General features: G+C 46.7%; 1 protein-coding gene across 8 annotated transcripts in view; it reads left to right on the top strand.

The window, feature by feature from the left end:
* LOC146786068 (dehydrogenase/reductase SDR family member 4-like) overlaps positions 1 to 19259 on the top strand; it is a 284740-nt gene that overhangs the window by 63202 nt on the left and 202279 nt on the right. For 7 of the 8 annotated variants that reach the window (XM_085635494.1, XM_085635492.1, XM_085635488.1 and 4 more), the window contains exon 3: positions 17127 to 17306. In XM_085635494.1, the coding sequence (XP_085491620.1) occupies positions 17158 to 17306 (149 nt within the window). In that variant the 5' untranslated portion in view covers positions 17127 to 17157. The remainder of the gene's footprint in view (positions 1 to 17126; positions 17307 to 19259) is intronic. The other variant, XM_085635495.1, reaches the window with a different exon arrangement.

The following is a 19259-nucleotide window of genomic DNA, read 5'->3' as shown; positions in this document are numbered from 1 at the left end:
AGGAGGACCAACGTGTAAAATTCTTCACTATCTTGGATACTGGGTACGCCAATTGTTCTCCTGCTAATTGGTAGCCCAAAAGCATTACCCCGGGGTTTCCCTCAATCATGTGGACCATATCGCCCCCGAGGAAGGCCACTTCCACAACCTGCATAGCTGCCAGCCAGTGCTGAAGGGCAGGATACGTTACCCGGTACCGATACTCGCATCCATGGTACCTGTTTCGTCGAACTCAAGGACGGGCTACTAAGTGAGCAACCAGGCTCCGCCCACTCCTGCCTGGCAGAGCCCATGCGGGAGGAGGTAAGGGTTGACAAGCCTGCCTTCCTTCCTCTTTCACTCCGTTGGAGTACGCCCATCGTATTCCATCAGTCACCACCCAATGTGAAGCCTTGCCCTCCCAAAATTCTGCTATTATACCAGGGAGAGACAGGACAGAGTGACCACAGAGGAGAACAACGTGTAAAATGCTTCTCTATTTGAATACTGGGAAAGCCAAATTGTTCTCCTGCAGATTTGTAGCCCAAAGTGTTACCCCGGTGCTTCCCTTAATCATATGGACCATGGCCCTGTTGGAAGGCCACCTGCATAGCTGCCAGCCAGTGCTGGAGGTCGGGAGAAGTTACCCGGTACTGATGCTCGCATCAAAGGTACCTGTTTCGTCTAACTCAAGGGCGTGCTACTAAGTGAGCAACCAGGCTCCGCCCTAGTACCCCGAGGCCAAACCCAAGCCCCTCCAAGTTCTGCTGCCTCACCTGCCTGTTAACACGAATCCCAGGGCAGACCACCGGCCTATAATCCATGCTTGGCCATGCCTGAGCTAAAATACCTCTGAACAGCCTGACAACAAGCTAACCACCAGCATTGAGTTCTGAATGTTTCTGACGCTGCCAAGAAACATGCGCATAATTAAAGCAACTGGCACCATGCCATAAAAGTAACAATTCAACCTTCTATGAAACAAACGTGCCCTTGTGGCGATCCGAGTAGTGCTCCCTCCAAGCCAGCAGCCCTACTCAGGCAACCCGCACCCTCTTGGCACTGGCACACCCCCGCCACAGCTGCCCTCGAGTGCCTGGTCGTGTGTAGCCACAACCTAGGTTTCATCACTGCGTCATACCGGGGTATGATGACCCATCTAACTCGACTGCTGAGTGCCCATTGCACCATCGCAAGTATGCCTTTGCCTGCTCAGAGTCTGGCTGTAAAGTTGGAAGGCATTGACCCCCCAGCCCAGGGTGAAGATGGCAGCATTACAGTACCTGGTGCTATAGACGGTCCCCGACCCTGATGGGACAGAAAGCAAATCCCTTGCTCCTGTTGAGCACGAACCCAAAACCAATTGCTCACCATGGTTTAATACCTTCCTGCTGCTAATCATTTCCTAGCTGAATGTTGACAAATCCATGTTCTGTAATGGCACTACTTCGCAGCCTGCACCATTCTGCCAGTGCCGAAAAGACCTTTGTCCTGCTGCCTGGCCTCATCAATCTTGCCCTGTTCTAGCAGCGCCCGCTTCAGCCGTGGAGCAAACAACTCGCCGGTACCCCCAAACTAGCCCTGATGCGAGACAAACCGGGCCAAGGCACAACAGTGAGTGTACTAACTAATAGCAGGTCTAACAGCGTCAACAGGCATCCTCAGCTTACAATAGGCGTGATGGAGTGAGGGTATCCAGTGAGAATCAAGATGACAACTTCCCATCTGACCGACCGTGGTGGGAACCACTCCTGTATATTCTAGTACACATGGTCCCAGTTCACCTGTCACTGCCTGATGTACGTGACCTAGGTACATGGTCCCCTAGCATGGCGGCATGCCATTGAGACCACCATCCAGTTCCCGATAAGTACCACTATCTGCCTATGCTACAATCTTGCCTGTTCCTTCCTGCCCAGATATACCACGCGATGGTTGCTCTCCTCCGTCACTTGACCCGACCACACCTAGCAGAACAAACACAGCGAGAGGAAGCAGCCTGTGACCTACCCCAAGACTCTACGAAATCCTCCTACCAAATGACGTGGGAGCTCGCGGACCCCTATTGCTCCAGGAATTGGAGGGGGGAGGAGGGGCCGTCCTATCTGGAGATGTGTGTAGTCGAGGACCTGCGGCCTAGAGTACCTATTGTAGGGTGCAACGATCGCCTGATGTGTCTGATACTAATAACCGTAGTAACAACTCAATCAGCACAGGGCTAGTTCCCCCCCCCCCCCGTCTTACAACCGTGCGTGACAAGCGGGGGGATTAAAGGAAGGCTAACCCCGGTCAGACACAAAGCACCACCACGTGGCTGTGCCCAAAAAACCACCAACCCGCATCAAACCGACCCGATGGAAAGACAACCAGCGCCTAAAGCTCTACCCCCGCGGATGACCCCGGAAATAACCAATCGTTTAACAATCGAGTAAATAACAACGGACATCCTTTCAGCATCTGAAGGCCTAGCCCTTCAGAAGTAACCTGGGAGCCCCATGCCAGGCATAAAAAACAGGCCTCGGCACCTGTGGCGTGTGTGATCTTTGCTCACTACCGTGTGCGCCATCCTGCCCTCAGGAGCCCAAAAGAACGACCAGGTACCATTAAAACTCACACAACCTAGGCGTAACTCTTGCTTGGCCTAGGTGCTGAGTACAAAGTGACACCCCCCCTTGCTCCCGACCATAGTGGTGAAGTGTCCCAGGAGTGCTCGGCTAATCTAAAGGACCTCGACAGAAACGAGGGAGCCCTGCACAGCTACAAGTGTTTTCCAGAGTGAAACTGGTCTGCAGGGCTACCCAGCATGCTCCGGCACTGGCTATGGCAACAGACCGGCCACCCGCACACCGCGCATAGGTGTTCCAAGTCCACTCGGCCTAATTAGCCCATGAAATGGCGTTCAGGCATGGTAAGGCCGGGTCCCAAAATACTAGCCAAACTTACTAAAGTTTTACACTCCCAAGCCCTTTCAGTGTAAATTTTATTTGAATCCAAAGGCACATGGGATACCTACGGGCCCCGAGCCCATCCCGATGAAGGATGTGAATTACCAACCATGAGAGCCGTAGTCATTACTGGTGACCCAGGCAAAGTCAGGCAGATCATTGCTTCCCCAGGTCTATTTACAACATTAACTGAGAACCAAATACGTTAAGGGCATCTGCAATGCATAACCACCAGAATACGGTGGCGATGAACAACTTACACAAAAGGCTGGTAAAGCAGTGGACACAGAGATGTTGCACTAAGCCACCAAGATCTCACACAATAGGTCAACCTGCCTGGCCCACCGCAGGCAATAACCAGGAAATTACACCTCCTTCCTGGACAAGGGACGTTGACGGACACCACAAAACAGGCCCCTAACCCTATGCCATTGACCGACTTGGGCCCACGAGGTAATCTACTGTGGCGGAGGACACCTACCCCCTGATGGATGCTGTTAACACATTACCCCTTCAGGACATTGCCTCCAAGGTAGCCGACTCACCACGTGCACTCCGAACGTTTTCAGCCCAGTAGAACTCAAGCAACGTCACCCAATCTCCAGGACAAGCAACAATGCCAGGATGACCATGCATGGGAGGAAGGCAAATCAACCACCGCAAGCCCAAAACGCAACCAGGGACATATGGCCTGTCTTTGAATGCACAGCACATGTGATAAGAACAAGTTTTAAAGGCATAATTATTGTCCATTCACCACCAGCACAATAATATAGAGGAGAGGCATCGTAGACTTAAACAGTTCCTTAATTAAAGGAATGTGTTGAGACATAAAGTCGACGTTGAACCCCAAGAGCATCTGGCCATCTTCCACATGCAAGTAGAAGAAGCTGTGCAGCAAGTTTGCCACGCGGTCAGGTGATTCACTAAGGACCCCAAGGGAAGTGCGAGGCCCTGTTTTGTATTTACTTAAGTTCAACTTTTGGCTCTTAGCAGCTCTTGCTGCATATAGACAAGGTTCTTCCCCTACTTCTTTCTTCATTCTCCCAATATGAGGAATTTTTGGGGGGGTAAGGTTTCCTCTCCAGATATGTTGCATTCTCCAGGGATCTAACAATTAGCTAATTACAGGAGTGCCTTCCAACTCAAGGCCCCTGCATATAGCTGCCGTTCACCGTTTGTGCTGCATAGCGACTACTTCAGTACCAAATTGTGTGATGCAGCCCCTGTGTTTCATTAAACCATATATCACAATCCGCAAACAAGGCAATGATTATACATGACCCCTACCTTCCTCTTCAAGGTTATTTCTAATTCGTGCTAATCAGAATATGTTGTCCCCTAAAAGCCCTTCCCCTATATTTCCTTGCCAGATAAAAATCATCTCACCCACAAGGGGAGAGTTCTTAAAACAGTGCCTAGTCAACTAAGGGCTTGCGGTATTCTACTCAACTATGCTCGTCTCCATAACAAGACTAAAATGCTGTAGAATTCGCCCACCATCGCGGAGAAACGGCAGTGCTGTGGCCAAGGGGCAGGGCTTCACGCAGTACATACAACGCCAACAGATCAGAAGGTCACAACCTATAACCGCCAATACACACAACAGGCCTCCCATACAAGTACTACCCGTGCCCAACCCTGCTCAACTTACACACGCACGAGTCCACCTGGCACGATCAAAGAGAGTAAATGGAAAGGGTTGATCCTTTTTTTTTTTCTTTTTTTTTTTTTTTTGCTCTGTGACCTGCAGGCCTTACCCCCGGCACCCCTCGACGCGGAGGAAGAGAGGATTAAGTGGTTACCAAACGTGTGACACATGACAGCCTAATCGCAACTCAGCCTTCTTAAGAGAGCCTGGACACGCACCTGCGTGAGGCTGCCCTTGAGTGTGGCTCATATTAGCTCACATCAGGACGGGGGCACACCAAGGATAGTGAGGCTGCCCTCCTCCCCGGCGGCCCGGTGCAGCACATAGCGCGACTCCAGGACTGGTGACCCTGCGACGGGCGGGACGGCTCGAGCGTGATGCCTGGGATGCGCCCTCCGGGCGCCGGAGACACCGGTGGAACACCACCAAGCTCCGTGAGCCCCCTTGGCGCCGAAAGGATTGACACTTATAACCTCCGTTCCCCCAAGCGAAAATGAACTTAGCAAATGAATGATAAACCACCGATACAACATTGCCCTCTCAGGTCATTTGAACGGTGTAGGCAGGACTTGACCCTTGTCATGAGAAAACTGAGACCCCGAGGCACAAGACTCACCATTGAGCTGTGACTCCTTGAACTCTGGGACGCAAAACCGTGAGACCGAGTCTGGAGATGCAAGGTCCGTGCAGCGTACTCACAGACTCCCTAAATGAAAGTGGCCTGCCTCCAAGATGCAAGAGCGGGCCTCGCGCTGGTCCTGTATACCCCTATGTGGCCAAACGCGATCCTGGTAAAGCAGAGGCCTATATATTGATTGAACCCACAGTCCTAGTATTCGCAGTACCACACTAACCACGTAAGCTTACCGGCTGACAAACCAGGCCCATAACATGCGGTGGCAGGGCACCGCGCAAATGCATCTTTTCTCCAACCCAGGTAGGACCCGAACCCACAATCCCTGGCATAGAATTATTATTATATATATATATATATATAAATATATTTTTTTTTTTTTTTTTTTTTAAATTATTAGCGCTAACGCGACCCGAGGAGGCGGAGCGCATGCCTGGCACTGTAAGCGTGACTCATATCGGCACGGGGGACAGTGATTTGTTGTAGTCCCAGGGGGTATTCACCCTCGTGTCTCGGCTTTAATCCGGAAGGGGTGTGACCGGGAAGCATAGCACACGGATACATGCAATGCCCACAGTCCCCGAATGTGGAGCGTCCCTGCCGAGCCTCGAAACCGGTGTGATTATGCTCGCGCCATAGCGTGGAGACGGGGAGGACGTAGGTTTGGCTGAAGGCACATGGTGAATGCGACCTCGTGGCTCGGCAATAGTCAGGAGGGAGTTGCGACCGGGAGGCACGGATACTTACACAATCGCATAATTAAATAGATGTTGAGCCGATGCCGAGGCTCGAACCCTTGCCCCCAGCTCTTATTTGGGCAGCTGGAACCACTACCACCGCCCTCCAGTCGAGCTCGATTACTGGTTATACTCGCGCCCTGGCGGGGTGATGCCCCTGGATAGGCCGGTCTAACGTATGCCAACGCGGGGCCGCGCCCCATGCCCGGCTGAAGCAACCCCTCCCAGCCTGGACTACCCGGGCCCAGATTCCCTTGGGTGCAGTGAAAACGCGCATGTAATGCTAGCGGTGCGGGGGGGGGGGGAGATAACGGACCGGAGCCGCACGCCAGCTGGGCCAGCACTCGATCCCTGGCCAGGCTTAAATGCTGCATTATATTATGGCCACGGGACTGCCTGCTTTAAGGGCCGCTGAAAGGGAGGGAAAAGCGTACGCTCCACCCCTGAGCTGCTTCCCCCGGTGGGTGTCGAGATCGACAGTGGGTGAGCACCGCCACCGAAAAGGGATCCTTCGTGATGCGGCGCAGCGCAAGTGCAGCCTACTCTTGTCCCATACAAGGGCGTGGGAGTAATAGTTCAGGCGAGCCCCCGTGCTGCCGCTTAAGGCTCAGACGGGCGACACCCCCCCCTCCCACGCCCCGTGTCGAATCACGCACCCGCCACCAACAAACCCTCGAAGCACGCCCCCCCCCCGCCCGTGGTACACCGACCACAGGGCCCTGTCTCCTGGTACTGCCCAGGGACAGGGCCGGGGCGAGAGGAGGTCGCCGGCAGGACTTACCAAAGAATCAGGTGGGGGTGAGCGCACTCCCGACTGTCCCGAGACGGCGACATGACACGACGCGACCAAGGCGAACGAGCGGACAAGAGGGCGAGGAGGGGGCGGGGACAGCATATGTACCCCCCTTTGCTCCTCCCCGCCGGAAGCAGCTACCTGTCTGGGGTCTCCCTTGGTCAAACCCAGGGACACGACCTCCCACCCCTGTGCCTTCCTGTGGCACTAAGGCGGCCGCCCTCAAAGGGGCGGGCCGCTGCGCAACCCCCCCCCCGGGCAGCCTTACAGAGCGGTGCAATGGTGGCAGTGTGCTGGCTCGTCTGCATTTATTTCTCTGTGTGGTGCTTTGTCCCACTTGCTTTCGCTATCGGGCTGAGTACCAGCCCACCTTGTTTTTAATTCTAAGACCAGTGCGTTGGTCTGCTTCCACTTTCTTTCTTGCGGTGTGAAGTGCTGCTTCTGTTTAACTTTTTCATGCAATGCTACGGACAGCAATAACATCAGTCTTCTGCCAATGCGATGGCCCGCGGTCAACTATTAGTGCATTTGTACTTAATTGGCAGTCTTTTCTAGCACTGCTGTTAGCCCAGCTGTGGCTTACCCAGTGAGTTTGGGTCTTCTCTTCCATCGGCCTCAGTCTTACAGAGGATGAGTGGGGTGTTTTATTTATGCAGAAGGGAGGGCTCCTTTTCTTCACAGATCAACAGACCGAAATATGTGAATATTTATGCATCTAAAAGAGCCTGTAGTAATGTATGCTTCATTCTAGTTACTTTATTCTGACAGGCACATTCTTTTGATGTCTAGGCCTCAGTACCCAGGGTCAATATAAATAGTTGCTTTCACTTGGCTTGTTCCATACTATTGCTTTCTTGCTTGGTGTCACCATGGGGAAATGCTCGCAGAAAAGACACAATAACTCTCCTTCTCCTGCAGCAGATATCTTGATGGAGGGGGTGCAAGGGGAAAGAGAGCTATTCCTATGTCATTTCCAGAGAGGGGCCTTCAAAATATGGTCAACTCTCTGTCTGAGCCCTGTAATCACCATCATTCCCAGCCTTTATCTCCTTCTTCTCAGGGGTCATCTTTTTTGGTCTCTTCGCCTACCTCATTATCATCAATGGCATCCTCAAAGTATGATGAAGATAATGCCATGTTTACTACTGACTCCTCTACACCTAGGGAGAATTACATTCTAAAAGAGGAGCTAAAACCAGTGAGCTCCAATCTTCAGCTGCTTATGGTGGAAGTGGATCCACCAGTTTCATACGCCTTCTTCCCCTAGGGTTCCTGCCATTCCACAAATTATGATCCTGTTGAAAAGGAAAGGGAGAGACACGACCAGGATTTCACTCCTGAGATTTATGGGAAGATTATGTCCCTTGGCTAAAAGGGACACAGATCTTCCGTAAACTCTAATAGTGTATCGGTTGTTGGCAAGTCTTACTGGAAAACCTTCTCTTCTTATAGAGGATGTAGTGATAGCAGATATTAAGAATACTGATTAAGGACCAGGAGTTTTTTCTGAGTAGTAACAATTATATCAGTCCACAGTAGACATAAATCCAAAGAACAATCCACAGGCCAGGCTTTCAGTTGTACCGCCGTATGCAGTTTAATTGCAGAAAATATCAAAAACACAAATCATCTGTTCAGTATCATACGCTCTTGACAGCCTATGCGTTCCGTCCTCTGCTTGACGTCATCAGGGCTAAATTGTTAAGGCAATTAATCCTTTATCTGAAAACTGATTTTCCTAAGTGTTTTTTGTTAATAAGCTTCCATATCTATTATTTGTCTTTACTCAATTGTTCATATGGACTCTCCTCAAATTTTTTCTCTGTATATTTATTATATTCCAACGAAATACCTTTAGTACCATTAAGAATTAGACCCTTTGTAATGTTTTGATAATCCTCTCTAAATCTGATCTCATCGTAATATATTAATTGCGTATTTGTCTTCGTTGTATTGTTTTTTAACCATTTTTAACCATTTGATTATGATAAATGTATTATTAAGCTAAAGACCCAATTGATTACCATATTGTATTGCCTGTTTATATAAGCTCAAGATGTCGCACGTTTGTATTTCTCTTTTTGAAAAATTTATTTTTATCTATAGCTTTTATGACATTTTCTGTCGAATAAAGCTTATACAACAACAACTGCGAAAAGGGCAGTGCAGTAATCAAGTTTTGATTAAATAAGTGCTGTAACTATGGTTTTCTGCAAATCCAATGGGAGGTAGAGAAGGAACCTTCTTGAGAACTTTTAGGAAACACAAGGCGGTAGTGTGGTTGACCTGTCTGTCAAAATATAGTTTTGTGTCAAAATCACACCCAGATTTTTAGCTTTTACATTAAGGGTTGGAAGGGGTCCATGTTCAGGTGGCCACCATTTAGAAGACCACAACTATGGCTTGTTACCAAAAAGTAGAATCTCAGTCATCCAGGAACCTATGTGGAGCATACAGTTGTGGAATTGAGCCGCTGTTGTATCTAGGTTACCTTTTACCGACACAATGATCTGAGTGTCGTCAGCGTATGATACCAGAGAAGATCCATAAGATCTGATAAGCCCAGCCAGTGGGGTAAGATATACATTGAAAAAGGTGGTGCTTAAATAAGACCCCTGTTTCACCCCACATGGCAGAGAGAAGGATGGTGCTAGAAATTCTCCCAGGGCCACCGATTAGGTGTGGTCTGTAAGAAAGGAGAATAGAAGGGCAAGAGCTCTATTCTTGATACCAACAGATGTAAAATGGTCAATCAACAATTAGTGGTTTACCATATTAAATGCACTGACAGTTCCAATAGGATTAAGGCTGCATTCCTCCATGATCCAGTATCTGCCTCAGTTCTTGAGCAGCTGTAATTAAAGCGAGCTCTGCGCTATGCTGGGCACAGGTCCCAAACTGGGAAGGGTCAAGAATTTGATTATTGGAAATGTAGGTCATTAGTTCTTGATTAAATGCCTTCTAAACTACCTTTGCTGGAAATGGAAGACAAGATATCGGCCTACAATTGTTCGGGCCGCTAGCATCTAAATTATCTTTTTTCAAAAGTGGAGTGATTGAAGCTTTTTTTCCATTCCTTTGGGAAGTGATCTGAACAAAGGATCCCATTGAATATAGGGGTAAGATGTGTGGCAATTGCCTCTGGAACCATATGAAGGATTCTTGGGGGACAAGGATCCCATGGTGATCCCGATTTGACTTGTTTTAAAAGTTTTAATGTCTGGTTTGCCATTAAAGCTGGAAGACAAGACAGGGAGTTGTTCATCATATTATCGAGACAGGTGGATTCGGCTGCTAAGACACTTGATGTAATATTCTTCCCTAGCGGAGTATTTTATCCATTACTTGGAGAGGAAATGATTCCTGTTGTGTGACTAGTCATATAAGCACCTATAGCGCTAAAGATAGAGAAAGAGTGGTATACTGTTTTAACCATAGCTTGAAAAGTGGCTGCCAAGGTATTGCAAAACTGTTGGCTAGCCAATAAGATTTTCTCTTCAGGTACTTTAGAACGTTTTTTAACGGTGAATATAATTCCTTGGATGAGTTTTTAGAGGCTTCTATTCTCGCTATAAAGTATTGAGATTTTTCGGCTTGCATCATCTTTTTATATAGTTGTAAAGATGCCTTATATTATTCTTTGTCAGTCAACTTGAAATCTAGTCTTCATTTTCTTTCTAGTCAGTGACATTTTTGTTTTTGAAGTCCAATGTTCTCATTGAACAAAGGCTCTGAGGGAGTGGATTTGCAGTTGTTGCCACTCCTGACCGTAGCAAGCTGTTATATGGATGATTCCAGGCAATGGAGGTAATTGTTAATAGCAAGATCGAGATCCTTAGCGATATCGCTGTCAAGTTTTAAAGTTAACTGTTCAGCATTGATTTTATGCCAGGGTCGACGTAGGGTAAGTTTAGAAGAAGTGTCAGCGTTGACTTTGCTGTAAGGATCCCTGATCTTGAACATGATGGCCTGATGATCAGACCAAACCAGAGGAAGAGAAGTTAGCCAGAAAAGCTGTGCGTTATCAGTAAAGATTCCATCAAGTAGATTACCCCCCACATGTGTGGGGCCATGGGCCAATTGAGTTAAGCTTGCGCTTGACATTAATTCTAAGAGGTTAATAAAGTTCCTATCTGCAAGGTTTTCTAAGTGGAAATTGAAGTCACCAAGTAAAGTAAAATCCTGGTGGCTAACTTTTAATTCCACCAGACGACCATCTGTCTCGATAAATATAGTTCTTTGGCCTAAGAGGGCGGTAAAGTAAAACTCCATTGAAGGAGTGGTGGCTGCTATATATTTAAAAAGGAAATGCTTCACAATCTTGTGCTTCAGAGGGGGCCTTAAAGGAGATTTTTAACTGATGCCTAAGGATAATTGCTAGCCTGCCGCCTCTTTTTCCAACATGGTCAAGCCCGTAGATCTTGAATTCTGATGGTACAGCCATCAGTATTTCAAATAACATTGGCAAAGCCATTAGGCCCCAAAGGCAAGACCCATTGGCATTGCCAGTGCTTGTTTGCAAAGGGTTGGTCATTAACGACACTCAAAGGAAACATGGGGCATACATCAGGAGACAAAAAGAGCGCAAATATAAGTACTACAGCCATACAAAGTGCACTTTTTCGTTGAGTCTTATGGCTGTGCCCTTCCCGCACTGTGCACTGCAAACCCACTACTTGTGCTCTTTGTTCAACATCAGATGTCCAGTGCTGCAGAAAGTGTGCCATCTTTTGTAAATTAGTATAGCCTGCTAATTCTTAAGCCTTCTTAATGTTTAAATGACAGACATTGTCCAATACAAATATTATCTACCAGTAAACATTGCCAAAATTAATTGGCCAAGCTAATTACTGAAAAGACAAGTCCGATATCATGGATTTGCCAATGCTTGTTTGATTTTAAATAGGGCACAGTACCAGAGCTCCCAAGTTCATACCTCAATAGCTCGTCCAGTTCAGGTGGTTTTCATTGCATTCTGGTACTTGAAGTTGAACTGGCACAAGGACCAGAGAAACTCAATAGATCTGTGCACATATAGTGATTGCAGGAGACAATTAATTGGAAACATCAACAGAAGCTATTTCAAGGGTTATTTTTCCTCTTACCAGCAGCATTTGACTGTCAGACATTTTAAACTTTTTCTGTGATGTCTTCCTCCTTCCAACTAATTTTCCCCCAGGACAAGATAGGTCTCTAGAAAGGGGGACAGTTCCTCCAGCCTAGCAGAATTTGAAACAAAGGTGTGGTGTTGCTTGCACATATGTGATGAGGCACAAACAATGACCACAGGATATGAGTACAATTCAATTTTTTTTAGCTTACTTTGGTTGTTATTATAAACCATATCAACTGGGCTATCTTTTTTAAATACTCTTTCTCACTCCCAGAACATATTTTCTTGCTTTCCTCCTCACTCTTTACCCTCATTTGACTCCATGTGTGGTTTTGAAGTGTTCTCTGCTTTGATATGTTTTGATTCGTGATCTGCCAACAGCAGATCTGGCAGATTTTCAATGTATTCCACCCTACGGGCTGCCATGCGAAACACTGCCTACCTTCTAAACAAGCGGAACCCCTGAAATCCAGTTCTTTAACCCTCTTGCATATTAAAATGTTCTTTCCTTAACAACTGACTTTATGTCTGAGGCTCCATTTGAGCTGGAGGCCTGATAAAGAGTAAACAAATTGAAAGTGGGCCTACGTTGAATGGCGTTCCTGTGCCCTCTTCTTTCTGACTCGCTATCAGCACACTGTTAACATTTCAGGAATAATGGATTCGGGACTCTGTACACTTTACCACTGCTAACCAGTGCTAAAGTGATAAAGTGATTGTGCTCTCTCCTTGAAACATGCTAAAATTGGTCTAAACCTGATTGGCACATTCAATATAATTAAAGTTTCCTGGTATATGGTAAAATATGTAGCCAGGGCCTGTAAATTAAATGCCACTAGGGGGCTTGCACCACTCCTTGTGCCACCACCTAAATTGGCGCTTTAAAACATGTCTCCAGACCGCTAATGCAGCCTGTAGTGAAGTTTCTTCCTTTTTTATACATATTAGTCACCACTTCACTACTCCACCCAGACAGTGAGACAAATGAAGACTCAGTGTTACATTATGGGCCAACACACACACACACACACACACGCTCACGCTCACACTCTCACACACTCACACACACCACCCCCCCATTGTCACCCCAGACTACTTGGAGCCTGGGTAGGGGAAAGAAGGAACTTTCCAGAACTAGATATGTGGGTGGTCTCGAAGTTTTCAACACTTCGAAGGCTGGCACCAGGTATAAATATTGGACCTGTTGAACCACTCATCAGATTACCTGTAGACCAGTGGAAGACTCACAAGAAGCCCTACCCTACTTCCCTGCTGTTGGAAGGACTGCCCTGATGCCACGCTGCCTGAGGACGGAAGCTTTAACATTTTGCTTGAACCAAGGACCACCAGTGGGACTCCAAGGGGTAGTGGAGTTGCCTCCTGCTCTGAAATACAGGGACACAACAAGATTCAGAAGCCTCCTTGCAACTTTCCAGCAGACCTGCCGCAACTGGACCTGCGGTTGGAGGTGCATGGGCACTCTGCGATGATTTTGAGCAAATGGTTTTACTGCTTTGTTGATATGAAGGAAAATGTGCGCGTCCTTCACTTTCCCCAGCCCTTTTAGAATTGCAGGGTGCTCTCTCAGAAATTGGCAGGCCATTACCAGGAGGCCTTTCTCCTGAGCAGTGCTGAGCAAACATGGTGCTGGGATGTCTCCATGTAAGACATGCACTTCTTCTTGAACAGACGTTTCATTGTATGTTAGTGTCTCCACAAATTTCCCTATGCTCATTATTGGTGTCTTTGCACCCCAGTGGAGGGTTACCAAGGAGGCTTGTGTTTCATCTTCTCATAATATGATATGCAGATGATGTTACATGTGGCTCCACTGTCTAGTACAAATCTCGTTGTTTGATTTCCAGCCTGAAGATCCACTGTCAATGTCTTCTTGATGTGATGCTTGTCAATGAGCTGAATGTATTCCGCCGTGCGATCTTGTGCTGGGACATTCAACATGAGGTATAGTCGTTCTGTGATCTCTCGTTCATTAGTGTAATCAGAATCCGCTGATGGGCTGCAATTGTTTGTTTCCATGTGCTGTGCTTTCCTGCTTGACATTGTTTGTGGTTTAGCCTGTCGCCCTCACTCTTACTTGAAATTTCCACCCATGCAGACACTCGCAAATGGTTTTCACGGTTGCATTTCCGACATTTGTTTCCCATTGCTCAGCAGTGGCCAACATGCAGGTATTCTAGTCTTCAGCGATAACATGTCTGCTAGTGTTCATGGCCATGCGATTGGCCTGTTCCATCGGCCGCACTTTCCATCTGCTTAGTGGCTCTGGCTTCTGTGCATGCCATTGTTAGTATTTTGTCTAATGTGTATGGTTTTTTTAGTATTCTTGTGAGGTACCCAACTGATCGACATACTTCAATCATGTGCAGCCGTATTGCTGCCTCATTGTCGAATTTGCAGTATGTGACCAGTTCGCGTAACCAGGTCGCAAAATCATCAAGGGACTCATCTGCTCATTGGCATTCAGTGTTAAATGTGTAGCGTTCGTAGTCTACATTTCGCTGGGGTTCGAAGCTGTCAGTGAGACATATTCTCAGGCCTTTGTATACTGAGATTGCTTCTGATGGGAAAGTCACAAGCAGGTCTTCGACCTCATCACCAACGAAGTTTAGAAATAAATCTCTGTTTTGTTCATCCGTGTCATTTTTGCATGTGGCGCACATGGGTACAAACTTTTTGATCCATTTCCCCTGTGAGCACCCATCGTCTGAGAGTCAAAGAGGTCAAAAGGCAGGGGTTGTCAGAAAATCGCGCTTGGAGTTGCGATGTCATTTTGTTCCTCTGTCATAGCTCTCGTCGACTGGTCACCATGCTAGCTTTCTAGTTGATTGGTCACTGGTAGTCCACTCATGCTTTGCCACCACTTTCTAATTGCTTTGCCCTTAGTGGCACACTATTTTCTGCTTGATCTCAAAATGGCCACCGGTGCTTCTTTGGTTCTGATTGACTTGCATGCCTGACCCCAAGATGGCCGCGGTGTGTTCATCTGTTCTTCACCACCTGTCGTCGCTAGAGGTCATGTTCCTCTTTGCCCAGCACGCAATGTAATCGTTATTCCTTTCCTCGGCAGGGGGCAGGCAGGCACCACCACCCTCCTCGTGGGATAAGCAGATAGTGACAACCATCCCCTTCCTTGACCAGAAGTGGTGTCCTGTATCCAGTCCCCTCCCCCTGTGTCCAGTGCAGGGTCCTAGTGCTCACCTCCACATGCCGTTCCGACAAATTGCTCCAAGTAATCTTCACCAATACAAGAGCTCCGGGACCAGGCTTGTGAATAAGAGCTGCAGTCGGTCAAAGTTATAGGATGAAACATCGGTGTGTAAGAAGTGTGGGATGCTTGGTCCTGGTCTCTAGGAGGTACCAGGGTCTTGTTTTGGTGGCTGACATCACCCACTGATGATGAAAATACACTGACCAGTTCAGGGAAGGAAGTTTGATGATTAATGATTTTTACTATGGGAGACAGTGGAATTTTATTGACTGATAGAGCTTCCAAAGGAAGTTAAACAGCAAAATTACCAGATACCTTTTCATACAATGCTGGCTCCAGGGGGTGAGCATCACTTTCCGTAGGGGGATGAGTTGTAATTGAAGACAGGGATGGCAAGGCCACTACTAGTGGTCTCTAATCTTAAAACATCTATGGAATTTCTTAGGTTTGTTGTGAGTTTATCCAGTAAATTCAGACTTTCGTCATCAAATGAAACCAAAGAAGAAAAATTCTCCTTTGATGAGGGTGCCTCTATTTCCTCTTTCTTCTCTTTCTTCTCTGATGAAGCTTTTTGAATCTCAAGAGGAGGTATGTCATCCGACCTTGAGGTTGTCACTATCTTGGAAGGCAATGGGGTCAGAAGGCTTGAATTTTGGGTTGAACATTTGCTGAAGTCAAAATCAATGAGAGTTGAATGGACATGAGTCCCGCCTCGCTCACCTGCCTTGTTATATTTGCTCTTAAAATATTTCTTGATGCCCAAATCTTTCCCACTATTTTCCATTAGTGTTACTGCCTCACTGGTCAGTAGCTGCAGGGAGTCAGAGGCAGGAAAATTTGTGGGATGAGGCTCCGATAATTTTGATGAAATTAAGGCCAACGTTTTTTTCCACCTTGTGACTGTTTTTGTTTTTGCATTTGCATTTTTTCCCCTTTCCTTGGTGATACTTAGTAATGTGGAGCTGCGGGTGTGCATTTGCAGGTAGCCTTTGGAGGGCCAAGTGCACAGTACCAGGAATCAATTGACCCCAAGAGACACCGTCTATTTCAGTTAAGTTGGCAAAGAAGGGGCTACTTGGGGCCTAGGTACCCTCCTCGCTATGTACCAATCCTGGAGCTTTTATGAGGGCTGAGTGGTTGTGCTAAATTGTAAGTGAAAACAAAATACAATCTGGTTATGAAAAGTGAGCAAACTATTAAGGTCTAGCTAACAAACTCCAAACACGCGCGGGCACTACGGTTTGTATAGGCAGTCTACTGCTGGTTTCTACAATGCAGGGTTTGCCGGTGATTTGCGCTTGACTCACTTGAACCGCTTGAAGGCAAACCGGAGTGAGGGTCCAACTGAGGCACAAGCCGCACCGGCCTTTAAGCCGGCCGCCTTTGCACCACCAATGCTCAACCATGCGTCAACACGGGTATGGCAGCTGACTGGGTCTTCGCCCCCACTCTCCTTGCCACACACCTGCGAGACGATCAAGGGAAGCAAGATCGAAAGACCTCAAGCTGCAGTTCAACACCTGCCATGGGAGACCAGAGTCCAACCTCAACTTCTCCTCACCGAGGCCGGGATGCACGCAGCCTCTCCTCCTCACTCCTCGGACATGGTTTTCCTTCCTCCTCAGACTTGCTACTCGTCTTTCAAACTTCCTCGCCTTCCGACAGATATGATAGTCTTGTTAGTTCAGCCAAAAAACCTACATGAGAATTGACAAGTTCTTTATCAAGCACTAGCATTTAGGATTGGAAATACACGATTTGGCTCACTCATTTGTTCTTCAGTCCTTTTATCAATTTAAAAAAAAGATTCCAGCCAACTCTCTTATTCCACAAGGGGAGATTAGGTGAACCCACGTGTTTTGCAGGTAAGGTGCCACATAAGTTAATGAGGAGATTTAAACAATAAATATATTCATGTATACTAATCAAAGCAGCTATTACCCACTACTGGTGTTTGAGTAAGGCATGAGATACTGTAGCCCGCTGCAAATGTTCAAATATAGTTAGACAGTCCTGAGGTCACATTTTGTATTTTCATTCTACAGGGAGAAGTTGCCTGTGGTGAGAGGAAGAAGAATGTTCGGTTCTTTGATCAGAGCTCCTTGTGTTCATGGACAGTCAGCACTAGTGAACCTTCATTGCACACAGAGGCTGAACAGCAGTGCTGTAGACTGGAACTCTGTCCATGCTGGCAAGGTGGCTGTCATGACTGCTTCTACTGATGGGTAAAATCACTGTAACATTGTTGGATTCCAAATTTTCAATCAATCAGGAGATTGTATAGCGCAACTACTCACCCAGAGGGTCTCAATGCGCTGTTTTAAGCCTCTCTTTGCTGGTAGATGTTGGGGTTATGTAACAGTCATTATGTTAGTTTTGTGAATTCTTGCATTTGTTTTTTTGAATAGCTGGTTGTCCCTGATCAATGATCAGTAGTTGCTCTGCTCACACCAGGTCCTTGCTCATGGGCAAGATAGTTTGTTATCTCTGCTGTTACATTCAGTACAATTAGGCTAAGTGAGCACTCTATTGAGAAGGTTTAGTGAATAGTACATGGGTGAGGACGTAGGGAAGAAGAATTTGTTCATTGACACTTTTTTTTAACATGTGGTTTTATGTGTCTGCACTTTACTGCTTTTTTACCTCAACATTGTCATTATACTACTGCTTTGTGTCTTTCTCTATGACCTTTATGAATCCTGTTGAGCATTTGCCATGCCTGTGTGCTCATTATCCTCGCAGATAACCTTGCTGCATTGTACTGCCTAGCAATCGCAGCCGGTGTGGGTAAGAGTGGTGGGGTGAGGGCAGTCGCCATATGACGACAAGGGGAAAGAAAATGTAAAAAAAAAGAAAACCACTTACCCTGCATTAGCCGCATCGCTGAGTCGGCGATGTGGCGAGCACAAAGTAAGTGTTTTTCTTTTTTTATATTGTATTTCTCCTCGTCGTCGTCTGTCCCCCTCCCCACTCTTACTTGCACCAGCCACCACTGCTGTCTAGCAATACATGCGCATATCTCTCTTCCAAGAGCCTTGGCGTTGCACTTTGTCATTGCAGGCACTTTATACCTTTGTACTATGAATTATGTATTGCACAGTTTTTAGTCTTGTATGATTGATGAATACTATATTTTATGGATTGCTATATCCGAAATAAACTGTTTGATGATCTAATAAGCAACTAAGTGAATAAACTGAAAAGGGGTTGTATTTGAAATGTATCCCTTATATTGTTCATTACACATCCCCAATGTATTTGTCTATATGCCTAACTACATAAAATGTTGTCGGCATACAACTTTGTGTTTTAGTCTAGTAATCATATCCTATCATTTGCCTGATCGAGCTTTAGAATAGAATTATTCTATTTGCATGTACCTTTGCATATATTTCACACTCTGTAATCAGCAAGGAAAATTGGTAAGAATTGACGGGATCCATTCTTTCCTGCCTATCTTTCGAGATTAGAACGACAGACACTTCAATGCATGCACTTTCAGTTATGCCTAGCATAATGCAGTGTGGGAAAATACATAGTAGTTTAGATGAGTGGATGGACTTACATTTCTAACAGAATAAATTAGGGAAACCATCTGCTCCTGGGGGCAGAAAGCCCATTAAACATCAGGGTTTATTACATTTACATAGAAGACGGGGGGAATGGGGCCGAACTTGCCAGTTATCTGGCTGTATCCCTGCCCTTGAAAGCCCCAACAATCTTTATGTACCTCTGGAGTCCAGATTAAGGAGTATTCCCACAATCTGTCCCCAGTGGGGAGAGAAAGCCCACTGAAAACCAGTTTTTTTTATTATTCATAAAAAAAATGGGTTGGCCTACTCTGAGATCGGGAAATAACCCAACATTATTACCCCAACAGTGCTTCTGCCCCATCAGCGACAAATTGGGAGATTTATTATCACCAATATTCCCTTAGGTTGGATAGAAAGTACACTTGATGCTTGGCACAGATTTTTATTTAAATGCAGTGGGCCACTTCCCGAAAACTACAACAGTCTTTCCTCTCCTCCTGCATTGACTACCTGTCCTGGCACCACGCTGAACTCCTTTAGAACCTAAACGCCTATGAGTGCCATGCTCCCCTGGGGCCTGGAACATCCCCATAGCATGTGAGAGGAAATATAATTACTTTGTGGAATAGTTTTGACATATGAGTT

Source organism: Triturus cristatus, chromosome 11 (assembly GCF_964204655.1).
Source record: "Triturus cristatus chromosome 11, aTriCri1.1, whole genome shotgun sequence".
In the NCBI taxonomy this organism is placed as follows: domain Eukaryota; kingdom Metazoa; phylum Chordata; class Amphibia; order Caudata; family Salamandridae; genus Triturus; species Triturus cristatus.
Note: the sequence above shows the minus strand (reverse complement) of the source record. Positions and strands in the feature narration are given on the sequence as shown.